The sequence below is a fragment of the Corylus avellana genome, chromosome ca2 (genome assembly GCF_901000735.1).
Source record: "Corylus avellana chromosome ca2, CavTom2PMs-1.0".
NCBI lineage: Eukaryota > Viridiplantae > Streptophyta > Magnoliopsida > Fagales > Betulaceae > Corylus > Corylus avellana.
The window spans coordinates 1,327,068-1,341,272 of record NC_081542.1 but is presented as its reverse complement, the minus strand read 5'-3'; the positions used below and the strand labels follow the sequence as shown (position 1 = coordinate 1,341,272).

Sequence of the window (14,205 nt, the reverse complement as noted above, 5' to 3'; positions counted from 1 at the left end):
AGATAAGAAGAGAGTGGGGGGAATATGAAGGACGTCGAGGTTGCATATACAATTACATTAAACAATTGCCGGCAGTCTGTTTATTAATCAAAGCAAGGTTATATTTTGCAGAGTTGTTTTCCATGTCGCTTGTGACTTGGTCAGTTGGTATTCTCTTCAGACGGCACATAAGCCAAATAGCATGTACATCTACGTCTACGTAAATTCGTGCATGTATACCTTTAGTTGCCCGAGGAGGCACTTAGTCTCCATGATTCTACGAGTCTTTTTATTATTATTATTAAAAAAAAAAAAAATACAATAAGAAGGTTTGACACCCCAATACTGTGAGAAATAAAATTAAAACGGAAAATAGATAAAAATAATAATAATAATAATCCGGTCTTAAGTTCACATTAACCCGAAGGTTGAGGAGATGGTTGCCTTTGTAACGACACAGCCACACTGGAAAAAGTGCTTGTTGCAAATGATAATAATACCATGTGGTATACCGTATACGGCCAACACCGCATGACATTGCTTTGACTAGAATGTTAGGATCTAAGGGATGTAGTTTGTAACACCTTGTTCTATATTGGGAAGATGCGTAGCGTAGTCCTTATAAAATGAGTGATTTATAGAGATATTCATAGGTACTAAGTCTCATTTTGCTTACTGGGTAAAACTGAATTTTATAAGTGATTCTAAAGAAGCTCTAAATTGATTTTTATTTTTTGGGTAATGGTACAAATGTTGCTAACGTTTTTTTTTTTTTTTTGTGTCGTTACAGCCTGGATGGCGAAATTTGTAAAAGCAATCTAATAGTATTAGTATAAGATTATATAAGTCAACTCTAACCCTTCAATTTTATCTAACTAAATTTGTGTTCGGTTTGTATCAAGTTTGCAAATCTTATTATAAGAATTGTTACTTGACACGGCAGCAAATCTTGCGGTGTACAAAAGTTGTGCGAAATCATTCGTGTCTCGATCATAGCATCAATTGACAATTAGGTACATTGTATTTTAAATGATTCGTACGTGCATGGTGTAAATTAAGTAATATTTCTGACAAATTAAACATTAATATTGGAGCTAGATTTTGGACCAGCTGGCTAACAATAATTAATATCTATTACCTAGCTTGCACCCACAAGCTTGAATAAACTTCTTAATGAGAGAGAGAGAGAAATGCACTGAATTCTGTGTATCTTCTATGTTATGGGACGGAGTCAACCAGTTTAGAGTCACAACTGATATATTAATATTAGATCATAAAAAAAGGAATTGGACTGATTGCACCGTTTGATGTATTTTAGTAATTGTTTGACTGAATTTATAAGAGTATATGATAAGGATATATATGTACATCATATAGTACTCAAACATAATTACGATAATTTAATTTTATTAGTCATTGTTCCACTTATTTATCTAATAATTTAACAATCACATATCTTAACTTTGGATGATTTTGTCGTGCTCTCATGGATTATCAGGGTATGCAAGATTCCCACGAAAAGAAAACACTAAAAATAAAATACGTTTATAGGCAAACATGTAAATATTTAGACTCTTTTGAATAAAAAATTGCATATATATTTTTATAATATTGTAAAATTTTGAGTATGGAAAAGGTTCAACCGAACAGAGTTATCATGTTAAGAAGGTTGGTGATGCTGGAGGATACAATTAGGTGTGCCACATATATGATATTTTTCTGTGATTTTGTGGGATTGCTTTTAAAGCATGCTCATCACCTCGTGGGTGATCACGAGGACCCAGTCGGACTCTATAACGATCTAAAAAAAGTAATAGCCATATATTTGTTATCATTTAATATATATTTTTTTTATAGTGATAGTGCAGATACGGCTAACGTTTTTCTTAAGTTGTTATCAATGATATTATAGCCAATTTGGTAACATAATGTGTTACTGAAACACTGCATGACATACCCTTGACGAGGAGATTAGAAATTTAAGAAGGAAGATTGTATTACCTTAGTCTCATATTGAGAAGATGAGTAGCTTCCATAGAGTGATTGATTTATAAAAACACTCATGAATACTGGTCTCACATTAATTTCTTAGTAAGTAGGACTGAGTTTTATAAGTGAAAGAAATTTCAAATTAATTGACTAATCTTTTTAAAATGATACTATAAATATAGTTGACATTTTTCTTGTGTCGTTGCAGCTAACTATGGCCTCCCAAAGTTAATTTATGACCTCCCAAACAACTTCTAAGCTTTGGTTCTTCCACACAAAAATAAATAAATAAATTATAATTCTACCTTTGATGAGGACCATAATTTCCCATAAACGAAACTTCCAAGACCACATGAACCTTTGACTAATACAATATTGCCCTGAAGGTGAAGGCACAATTAGGAGATCACTCAATATAAGGATTGGAGCACGTGAGAATATCACATGAATCATTTTTGGAAGAGAAAGTGCTAGTTGATGGCTTGAGAAGCATCGGGAAGATAGGAAAAACAAATTGCTTTTGTGGTGCAAGTTGTCACGCAAAGCCCAGAATGGTGGAGGAGATTTGGCAAGCTGTATCCTTTATGGATAAATATTTTTACTAAATTATGTTGGAAGAATTTTCTTTGTTTACCAGTAAATTTAAAGTAAAAAAAATTTATCTCTCGTTTATTTAGCAGGGTGGTAAAAAAAAAAAAAAGAAAAAAAAAAAAGGGGGAGTTCCGAAGGTTAGAAATTATTCTTTGTTTTCTTTATTATGTAAGTTATACCTATAAATTCTATGGTGGTTGAACCACCTGCAACTTACAAGTATATATAAGAAAATATAAAGTATTATTTGAACTAAAATTCTTTATCGTTATTGGTTATAATAATTTTTTTTTTTTTTAAAAAAAAAAGGTTTATAAATGTTGTTTTGGAAAGCCATATTGTTTAAATGGAAAACAAATGGCATGAGCTACCGAATTGAATCTGCCAGATCTAAGCGAGACTACGTGGAGGAGTGGTCCCACGCAATTATGGATGCAAAAGGGTGGGGTCCCAATAAATATCCAATGATGGTCGTGGCATCATGGGCAAAATCTGAGCCAAGATTAATTGCGGACCCAATAAACGTCTATCATCGTCCTGAATATTTATCACAAGAATCCATCGTTTGCTACACACTCATAAATGAGGGACTGGGATCCTATGGAGTGGGATCCTCTCGATTTCAAAGGAGATGGAGATTCATATGAATCAAGGGAGGACTCCTCTCCATTTCCTTTGAAATGAGAGAATCTGTTTGCGAATTTTTACAGATTTACGATTACGAAATTACGAATAAACCTAAAAGAAGAAGAAGAAAAAATATATATATATATATATATACTATTGGAAAATATATGGAATACTCTTAAGATCTTTATTACGATTCGCTTACAAATTTAGAATATGATTTCAATGAACCATTTCACAATCTAGTTATTATTTTGTTATATTTAAGAGAGTGTTGATAGAGGTACTACAACTTTTATTATAAGTCTTTTTACAAACTGCAATCAATAATTAGTAAAATGATTAAGTACAAAAATTGACTTATCAATTTTATTATTTAGTGGCGAGGCGATGCACTCTTAATCATTTTACCAATTATAGATTGTCACATCAGTTTTTACCGAAATTGTTATACCTCGAGTTTTTTTAAGAAAAAAAAAACAATAAAATTTGACAAGCAAATTTTTTTTTTTTAGTGACTGACATGATATCATGTCAAATCATAAATAATTTGCTTTAAAATTTATAAATTCTTGAACAGAAAAACTATACATTATACCCATTTTATTAGACTGACGTGACGTATGGTCGTTAAAAATTAAAATAAATAAATAAAATAATCATTCCAATAGAATGGAGTATAGTTTACTCAATTTCTAACCGTACTCTTAACGACCGGTCAGCTCCGAAAGAGCACAATAGAACTTTATAGCCACCAACTCACCAAGCTTTAGCTCAATGCACATGCATTTGGGCTGAGTAGGTTTTGAATGGGATAGCTCAATAATTGATGGAAGTATATGTGAAAAATATGAAAAGAATAATATTAGATATCACACTTTTATTTTATTATTATCTCATTTTACTGAGGTAAGAGTGTTAATTAACCATTGTTAAATAAAAATGTAAAAACTAATTGACATTACAACATCAGCAGGATCAGCAAGGTGGGGACTTAATTACATGGAATCTTGATGTTTGCTAAGTATTATAAAAAGTGCATTACTCACAACATCAGTTCATCAAGTGAAAAATAAAAGATGGTCAGAGGATTTGGTTAGTTCTAGCCTCTAATTACAAAGCCCTTTCAGACACAGATTCTCAATACAGCCAGAAAATTAAAAGCACCCATCCACCATCTACAATCCTTATCCACCACCATTTAATCATAAAAGCTTCATACAATGTTTTGAGGGCCTCTTTAGCCCCACACAACCATTTCGTTTTTTATAAACCCAAATATCATTGAAAGTGCAAAGGCCAAGTACACAGAGATTGAGATTGAGATTATACAAGACTTTCAGTTTGGAGTTTGCTTGCAATCGGCAGAAAGTAGTGAAAACAAATGGAGGTGACTGCATATCAAAAGATGCAATGAGAACTGTCATAAACTCAAATTTTTTTTACATGATCGGAAATCAAGTGGTGAGCTCCAACTACCAGAGCAACACAATGTAACCAAGTGAACAAAATACAAATGCCCTAAGAGTTAAGAAGTGTATAAATAATAAAAGAAAATTTTCTTCAGTTTGTAATTTACAGAAATAATGTCACAGATCCCTTCTGCATAAGGGGCAGGAACCATGCCTAAGGAGCCACCTATCTATGCAAGGTAGGTGAAACATATGATGGCAATGAGGCAAGCATCTAACTGTCTCTCCGAGCTGAAAGTCCTGAATATGCAGAAATTCACAATGTCGATTAGATAAGCATATTTCACATGTTGTCTATGAAAAAGGAAACAATAGATAGAAAGAAAAAAAAAATTGAAAATTATGGCTGAACCTGAAGGCACACTGAGCAAGAGACCTCCTCTCCAGAAGCATCTACATTGTTATTGTTTGTAATTATGATCTTTGGGATCCTTTCAACTGAATCCCCCGGCAAACCCTTGGCCCCGCCGGTGTCAAAGATGTTTTGGATTTCATCAAAGCTTGTTTCAACAGCACCCATCTGATTAAGCACAATGAAATTGTAAGCAAATGAGAACATTTCTGCATAATCCACCAAGGAGTACTACTATTTAGTGTTTGCATTGCATCATTACCTGACTTTGCACTGCACTTAACATGGCTGGACCGATCCGCTCGCGGACAAGTCTCCCGCTTAGAAGGCTTGCAATGACATCAATCTGTACAATTTATATGGAATCATGAATTGGGTACTTCATACTTGGGTTTAAAATTTGCAACTCAATTGAAGCTTTGGAAAGAAAATATGAACAAACAAATCTCTAATTCTTTCTTGGTCTAAACCAACACCATATCAGGTTAACTTTTAGGATGGGAGCTAAATTGCTCACCAAGTAGAGGAGACACCCAATGCCGGATTCATCTGATTGCCAAAGAACAAGAGAGGATTCAAAGACTTCAATGGAGAAAACAGCTCCAGATATCGCTCCAACGGCAGCCCCTCTAACAAAGCCGCTTTCGGTCTCTTGGCCTATTAAAGCTCCTGTCATGGCTCCTAACAAGGTGCCCACTGCCAACACAAATGTCATTTCCTTCAGCATCAATCTTAGGAAAATAAGTAGTATTTAGAAATGAAGCCGCTTTATGTCTTCATTCGTTAAAAAGGAAACATACAAGATTACACGTAATTCTGGATGTATTTTTAACAAGATTGGGGACAACAAATCCCACACCCCTTTGTCTGCATGCTTATCTTGTTGTCTCTTCGATTGTAATCCGAATCCAACCAAAAATTATTATGTACCCCACATATCATTATCCCCAAAAAGCTCATTTCTGTCTTCAATAAATTCTGATCAATTTTAGTTTTAAAATTCAATTTTCTAAAGGAAGCAAACCCCAGAATGAGAAGAAAAAATAAATAAAGAAGAAAAGAAGAAACAAGCAGATTTACCATGGTAATAGGGATCAATAGACCAAGACAAAAACCAAAAATCCAATTTATTGCAAGACCCATCTCAGAGAACAAAATCAGATCAACAATCAAATGCCCAATTATTGGGCATAATCCATGTAGAACATGCTGCTCAAGAAAACAATAAGAGAGATCAAAAAAGGAAGAGACAAACCAACCTAATGCAAAGAAGAAGGTGAAGATCGCAGAGAAGATGTTCCCAATAACCGCAGACACCGCGAAATGGAAGGCTTCTCTAACTCTTTCACAGAAATTCACAAACAGAGACGACGAAGAGGAGGCTAAGACAGATGGGTGGGAAATAAAATCCATTGTCCGGGTCATCAGGATTTGTACAAAAATAAAGCTTTTACACATCTCAAGCTGTCTTCTCTTTGCCTTTGTCTTAAAGATTTGCTCAAAAGGACTAATATAAATAATAAAGGAGGAGAAGGGTATGCTTAGTCCCTAAGAGAAAAGAGAAATATTGGAAAGAGACTACTATATCAACCTGATTCAACCACCTTGCATTTAAAGCTTTATTATTGTTTTCCACTTTTCCTTCATGCAACTCTCTCTCCCTCTCTCCTCTCTCTCTCTAACTGCTTTCCACCAAAGTTCCCATTTTTTTTTCTTCTTATGAATCAAAGAAAATGTAGGCTAAATAGAGAATATAAAAACTTTTATCAATTTTCGTCGTCAAAGACACGGGAGGGGAGATATGAAGCTTCTTTTAAGTCTTGAGGATTCGATTTGTTCTGCAGGGAATTGTTGGTCCACAAATTATAACAAGCAAATTGTTGATTTTTTCTCCCACAACGGATAGAGAAAGAGAGAAAGAGAGAGAGTCAAGGTGGGAAGGCTACAAGTGGTACGACCGTGTGTTTTTACTCTTTTTTTTTTCTTTTTTTCTTTTTTTTTCGCTGTTTATGGTCTACTGTCTTAAATTTCAACGTGTCAGTGAGAAATATCTTCTAGGTGTAGGTGGCGTTGAGGCCTCATTCCATCTCGACCCATGCTTTGGATATATAGTGGTTGGATAGCGCTATTTTCCCACCACTTCAACATTAATAATAATAAAAAACTTGGCCAATAAGTTTTGTGTGTGTTTTTTTTTTTTTAGCTACACAACCTCTACATCCAAACAAGAAAAAATTATAGAGTAGGATGTAATATATTTTAAGTGATTTAATTTTTAAGAAAAAATTATAGACTAGGATGTAATCTATTTTAAGTGATTTAATTTTTAAGAAAAAATTATAGAGTAGGATGTAATCTATTTTAAGTGATTTAATTTTTAAGAAAAAATTATAGACTAGGATGTAATCTATTTTAAGTGATTTAATTTTTAAGAACAAATTATAGAGTAGGATGTAATATCTTTTAAGTGATTTAATTTTTATTTTTTTTAAATGATTGACGTGTGAAACTATTTTAAACACGTCATGTCAATTGATAAGCCACACGCAACAAAATAGGGACTAGCTGGAGGCGCCTCATGGTATTTATGAGGGCGAGGAGGCTAGTGAAGGGGTATGCATGCGTGGCAAAGAAAAGCGGGCGGTGATAGCTAATAGATCTAACTTCCTTCTTCTCATTGGGAGAAATAGCGAGAGAGCCAAACAAAAAAATAATAAATAAAATACAACAAAAGAGGGAAAAAAATGAGAGAAGGCAGTGGAGGAAGAGAGGGGAGAGAGCTTGTCCCTTCTGCTGTCTCCTTCACTAATAGGGTTTTAGAAGGGAAAAGTTTGTTTTGGAAGGGTGCAGCTTGAGAATGAGAAAGCGCACTTCTTTTCTGATTGAAGAGATCATGCAAAGGCAATACTTGACTATCTTAAGTAACAAGTCTGTGGGGTCATGGATCGGTCATATTGGGCCCAACAGACCTCTAGACCCCGCCCGAGGCGTAAGCTAAAAAGGACTAGGCCCAGACCAGACTTAGTTGGCCCAACTAACTAATGGATCGGTCCGCTAAGGACTCATCAATCCTTCACACATTCTCGAGGAACACTCAGGAACACATGTTATTTACATACATCACCCCCTTCCACAATCTACTCCACCAACATGGCACACGTGGATCCTCAGGAAAGTGGGGCCTACTATGCCAGCAAGACAACTACTACCAAACGCATATAAAATGGGAGCTCCAACTCATTATTTGAAAATCTCAATTCTCTCTTGCTTAAATTCTCATTGAGCTTACACCCTCTTAAACCAAATCACTGACTTAGGCATCAAAGCTATTTCCTGCCAGCATACCACTGGCAACTCTTATCCTATTCTTGTTATTTTGTAGCCCGACCAATCCTCGGAGATTAAGACGATCCACAGGAATTGTGCCACGTCACTCATCGAAAAACTGTCATTAACAAAGTTGAAAGGGATGAAGATTGCATTTGGCATAAAGCATACTTTTAAACAAAATCACGAAAAGTATTTCGTTTGGGAGACTGTTTGAAGATTGTTTGAGATTATGAAGAAAAAGAAAACACGTTTTCAAACTACAAGCAATGTGACTTTAAAAACTTTTAATTTTAAAGGTTGAACTACAATTTTATCAAACATTTAATTGTATTATTAAAATTGTGTTTTCATTAACTACGTCTTGAAATTGCAAATAGACACTAAATTATAATTGGTTGGTTGTGCTCTTTTGTGGAATATATGATTTTGGTGATGTCTAAGGTATACTTAATTTATATTTCATATTTTTGGATAATATCATTGAGTGATTTCCAAAATAATAAAATATTTCAATATAATCAATGATCTTAGAGCCTAATAATATTTGTTTTCTAATTTAATAGGAGGTTGATAAGAAATCATCAAGTCTTAACTCATCTCCTCCAAATTGTCTGGTTAACACACACACACACACACACACACACACACACACACACACACATATATATATATATATATATATATATATGTTACTTAGAAAGATTGAGCACCTGCATTAATTCTGAATGATCCTAATTAAGCTTAAGTTACAATTAGCAACAGGAGCTTGAGATCAATTTAAGAAGTTGACTGAAATTTAGCTTCAAATATGTCGGTAAATATTTCAATTACCGACATATTTATGCTAAATTTTTTATTAAAATATTAATTAAATGATTAACTTGTTTGGATAATCATTGATTTGACGTCCGAACTATCATACTATAGGCTCCAACTTATGCCCTATTTCACTTGAGTCCACATCTAATGATTAAGAGTGTTAAAATATTAATTAACTTAATAAATTCACATTTTCTTATCCGCTTAAGAGATTCAATTTAAAGTTCAACGAACAAATACGATATAGGGTTGTAATTTAGTGGCCTCAAGAAAATCTCCATCTACAAGTTAGGCAAAAATCAGGGTATAAATTTGACTTTTATAATAAGAATCATTATTCTTAATTAGTATAAACCACTTTAAATCTCATTAATGTCTTGATGAAGTTGAATCTTCTCACTGGTCGATCCCCGTAGCAATTCAAGCTCAATATATATGAGTCCAACCAGAAAGGGCAAAAGAAATTTGAAGGAAAAATGAAAAATAGTCAATTTGTACGTGGTAACATGCATGCATCATTCAGTATCGGGATAAGTATGCAATCAACATCATTCTACCTTTTTATTCACTGCTGGAGATTCAGCTTCTAGCTCAACATACAATAAGGGAAAAATTTTAAAAAATAAATTGATTGAGTATGCCATATTAGCTGACTATGCTGAAAAAATGATGAGAAAATGCAAAATGGCATTTTTATATTTAGTATAGGGATAGGTAAGAAGGAATAAAAACGTGTGCTTTCAATTTTCAATTTTCAAATTGCGGTGTTGACTGGAAACGTGCGTTTAAAAAGTATACCATTGAAAATTTTGTGAAGAGCATAAATATGGCGGCGGATTAAGGTTACCGATTATTTAAGCCATGCATGACTTTTCCATATATGCCGAACTTTCCTACTTCATATTTACGGATTATTCAAACCGCATGACTTTTCCATATCCTTCCTACGTCATACTCCTCATTATGTTTGGACGGAACAACAATTCTTATAAACAGAAATACTAGTAAGAAATGTAATAACATAGGAGGCAAAGTATAAATGAAAAATATAGGGAAAATTATAGTTTCTCCTACCTAAAGTTGACAGCGTTTTTCAATTCGAACACCAAAGTTTTAATTTTTGCAATCCACCTCCTCAAAGTTTCAAATTTTTGCAATTTGACCAATATATTGTATCCAAAACTTCTCATATTGCCCATAATTTTTTATATAAATTTTTTTAAAAAAAAATCGGGGTGGCCGTAGCCACCCCTCTGGCCATTTTTGCATCTCCAAAATTTTTTTTTATAAAAAATAAAAATTAGGGGCAATAAGAAAATTTTGGGATAATATTGGTTGAATTAAAAAAAATTGAAACTTTGTGGGGATGGATTGCAAAAATTGAAACTTTGAAATTCGAAATGAAAAACGATGTCAACTTTGGGGGGTAAATTGTAATTTTCTCAAAAATATAAGAGAAATTTCAATTAATTTCTTTCAACTTTCAACCATTTTGTAATTATGCATGTCTCTAAACTTTTTTTTTTAAAAAAAAAATCAATTTAGTGTATCTAATTAAATTTAAAAAGTTAGCAATATCACTGATCCGTTAAAACTTTCAGCCATATATATCTTTGCTAGGAGATAGAGGGGGCAACTTAAAAGAGTCGCAATTAAATAGATTGCATTCACTTCTCGAAGAATGTTAGGAGTACTAAATTTTTTACTAAGAGATGGGTATTAACTATTAAGATGACATGGAGCTCATTCATTGGAGAATATCAAAATAATTAATAAAGAAAAATGTTACGGGTACCAATAAATAAGCTTCACATCATTGTAGTACTCATCTCTTAGTAAAAAAATTAGTACCTCTAACATTTTTCTTCTATGTAATGAGGTACAATATATAGAGTTTATGAGATAAAACATTCCAAAACATAGGGGAAGCCATGGCCTAGCTGGTTCTTGTGCTCATCTTTGTACTCATGTTAAGTTATCATATATCTATAAAATAATAATAATTATTATTATTAATTTAATCCTTTTAATTAATATTCTAATATATACCATGACTATTTTCTTCTATCATCTTTGCTATACCAACCGCTCCATTCCTAGAGATTAAGTTGCCGTCTTCACCCAAGGAATGAGAAACCAAAATTTTAAGTTTTATTATAATATATCTCATTTTGCTGCAATCACCTCCTGAATTAGTCATTATTTTAAAAAAATAATAATGTTTGATTAATACTGTTATATCAACAAAATGAGATAATAATGAAATAAAAGTGTGAATTATAACATTATTCCTTAATTATATTGCATAATGCAGCTACCAAAGATAAGGTGAGCTAACGGCTAATCTCCCTCAAAGGCCGAGAATAATTAAGAAAAATGAACAAAAATCTAACCCTAACAACCAAAGATTTTGTGATCTAATCCTGCTTAATTTCTAATGTCGATCTCATGGGGGAACTTTCAAAGTATGTGTAAGGTATTTTCACTTTTTTTTCTCCCCTATCTTATTGGTGGTTAAGCTAAACACTTACCTACAATACAAACTAATGATTTAAAGCTTTGTGATCGGATTAGTCAACTAACACAGTATATAAGGCAGATCGAGGGTTCAACCTTCGATTCCCTTCGAAATGTTTAGGCAATAAACAAATTAAGTGATCAAGTCAACCATTAAAGTCCTAAAAATTTAAGCCCATAAAATATATATATATATATATATATATAACCATTAACAAACATAATGTATAAATAAAATTATTCTATCCTCCCTCTCTCTATCCCTTGTGGAGTAATGTTTGGTGCAAATGAATTTAATCATCTTGTTAATTATAAGCTTTTTTGGGATAGGTGGAGTAGTTATTTTAAGCTTGAACTAGATTTTCATAATTCATCTCTCATTTTAAATTAAATATTTAACGTGTGGCATATTGGGTCTCATTTATTTAAGATGGTTTTGAGCTTACAAATGAGAAAAATATTAAAATATTAATTAAATGATTAAATTTATCATTTTATAATCAATAAACATTAGGGATCAGTAGGGGCAATAGCCCCTCAAAATTAAAAAATTCCTCTAAATTTTATGTTTTTTTTTTTTAAAAAAAAAAAATGATATGGACCCTCGAAAATTAATTTTTTACCCCCACCCCTCCCGAACGCATTTTTTTAGTTTCTCTCCCACTTAAAATTATAGTTCCACCCCTGGGGATCAAGTAATACATTTTGTGAGCCAAGAAGAAAATTATAAATTCATCACTAAAGAATGAGATCCTCTTCATTTCACTTTAAATAAAAATTATTTATTTTATGGTCTAAATTTTGTTTTATTACATTTAACGATGTATATGGTGCCACGCTGGCGTACATGGTATCATATCCTTTAAAACATTAAATAAAAGATCAACATATACACCATTAAATTTAATTTACACCACAAAATAAATTATCTTTATTTTAGTTGGAATTAAGAGAAATTAAGAAAATCCTGATCCAATCACGAAAGGAGGTTCAACAAATGGCCCAAGACCCCGAGGCTATACCTATTCAATTCAGGAAGTAGTTTGACAACTCAACCCATCTTGGCCCAAAACAACATTAGTCCATTGGCCTAAACTATACCATGCGTGGCCTCAAGTTTGGGATTCATATTCCATTTACATAAATAGCTTGAGATATTACATTTAAAAAAAAAAAAAAAACAAAAAAGGAAAAAGAGAGAGAGAGAGAGAGAGGGAGAGAGAAGAAGAAGCTTGAGATATGGCATTTTTGGAGTAAATCTCACTTCTTCTTTTTTTTTCTTTTTTCTTTTTTGGCTTGGCAACTTTTAGATACTTTGAGCAATAATCGAGCTTAATTGAGTTGAATTTTAGGTAAAAATAAGTGCCCAAACTCGGCTCACTATGTAACAACCTAGAAAAAAGCGTTAGTCACATCTGTGCTATTACCCCAAAAGGATTAGTCAATTTGAAACTTCTCTAGAATTCATTATAAAACCCAATTTCACATAGTAACTAAACAATGTGGGACTTCGCACCCATGACTATCTTTATAAATCACCCAATCTATGTAGGCATTTTCTCATCTTCCCAATATGGGACTAGAGTGTTACAAATTCTCTCTCTTAAATTCCTGACGTCCTCATCAGAGCTACGTCATGCAGTGCTCTAATATCATATAGCCTAGCGTTACTAGGTGGCTTTGATACCATTTGTAATGGCCTAGGAAAAAGCGCTAGCCACATCTACGCTATTATTCCAAAATGACTAGTTAATTTGGAGCTTCTCTATAATTCATTATAAAGCCTAGTTTCACATAGTAACTAGGCAATGTGGGACTTAGCACCCATGACTATCTTTATAAACTATCCACTCTATGTAGGCTTCTTCTCATCTTCCCAATATGGGATCGAGTGTTACAAACTCTCCTCTCTTAGCACCCATGACTATCTTTATAAACTACCCACTCTATGTGGGCTTCTTCTCATCTTTCTAATATGTGATTGGATGTTACATACTAGAAGCTTAGCCGATAGCTTGAGCTCAAGCTTGTTGAAAAGGTTATTTGAGCTGAGTCGGATGAGTGCCACATAAATTATTAGGGTGAAGTAAAAGAGAATGCCGGCAAATTTTTTTTTTTTTTTTTTTTTTAGTCTTAAAAAATTTTTAAAAAATGAGAATAGCCTATCATGCTAAGCACGCCGGCGTTCTCAGAATCACGGCCCAAATTATTATGTCAATTTATGTCACATTACAATTCATATTTTAATAACTAAAGTAATAAGTGCAGCATAAACTGTTATGCCAATTTATAATAAAAACTATAATACCCATTGTAAATTTAGTGAGTTATATCCGATTTCTTGGCTAGTACCTCCACCTTTCATTTCATTGATACTTATTGCAAGAAAAATATAATAATAATAATAATAAAAGAGAGAAAAGCTAATACTTGTTACGTAAAATTACAGATAATGATCTTTTAAATTTTTATTTAAATCTTGTAAATAACTTTATAATAAAATTTTAAAGTTTTAATGAAATAAATAAA

At 32.8% G+C, this 14,205-nt stretch overlaps 1 protein-coding gene across 1 annotated transcript; it reads right to left on the bottom strand.

Moving 5' to 3' along the window:
* Positions 1–4,577: 4,577 nt before the first annotated feature.
* Positions 4,578–6,679, bottom strand: LOC132170988 (NEP1-interacting protein-like 1). The gene is made up of 5 exons (XM_059582169.1): positions 6,270–6,679; positions 5,528–5,706; positions 5,273–5,356; positions 5,011–5,178; positions 4,578–4,898 (listed from the first exon to the last, which is right to left on the bottom strand). The coding sequence occupies exons 1-5, from the start codon at positions 6,466–6,468 to the stop codon at positions 4,776–4,778; spliced, it is 753 nt and encodes a 250-aa protein (XP_059438152.1). The 5' UTR covers positions 6,469–6,679; the 3' UTR covers positions 4,578–4,775.
* Between the last annotated feature and the right edge of the window lie 7,526 nt (positions 6,680–14,205).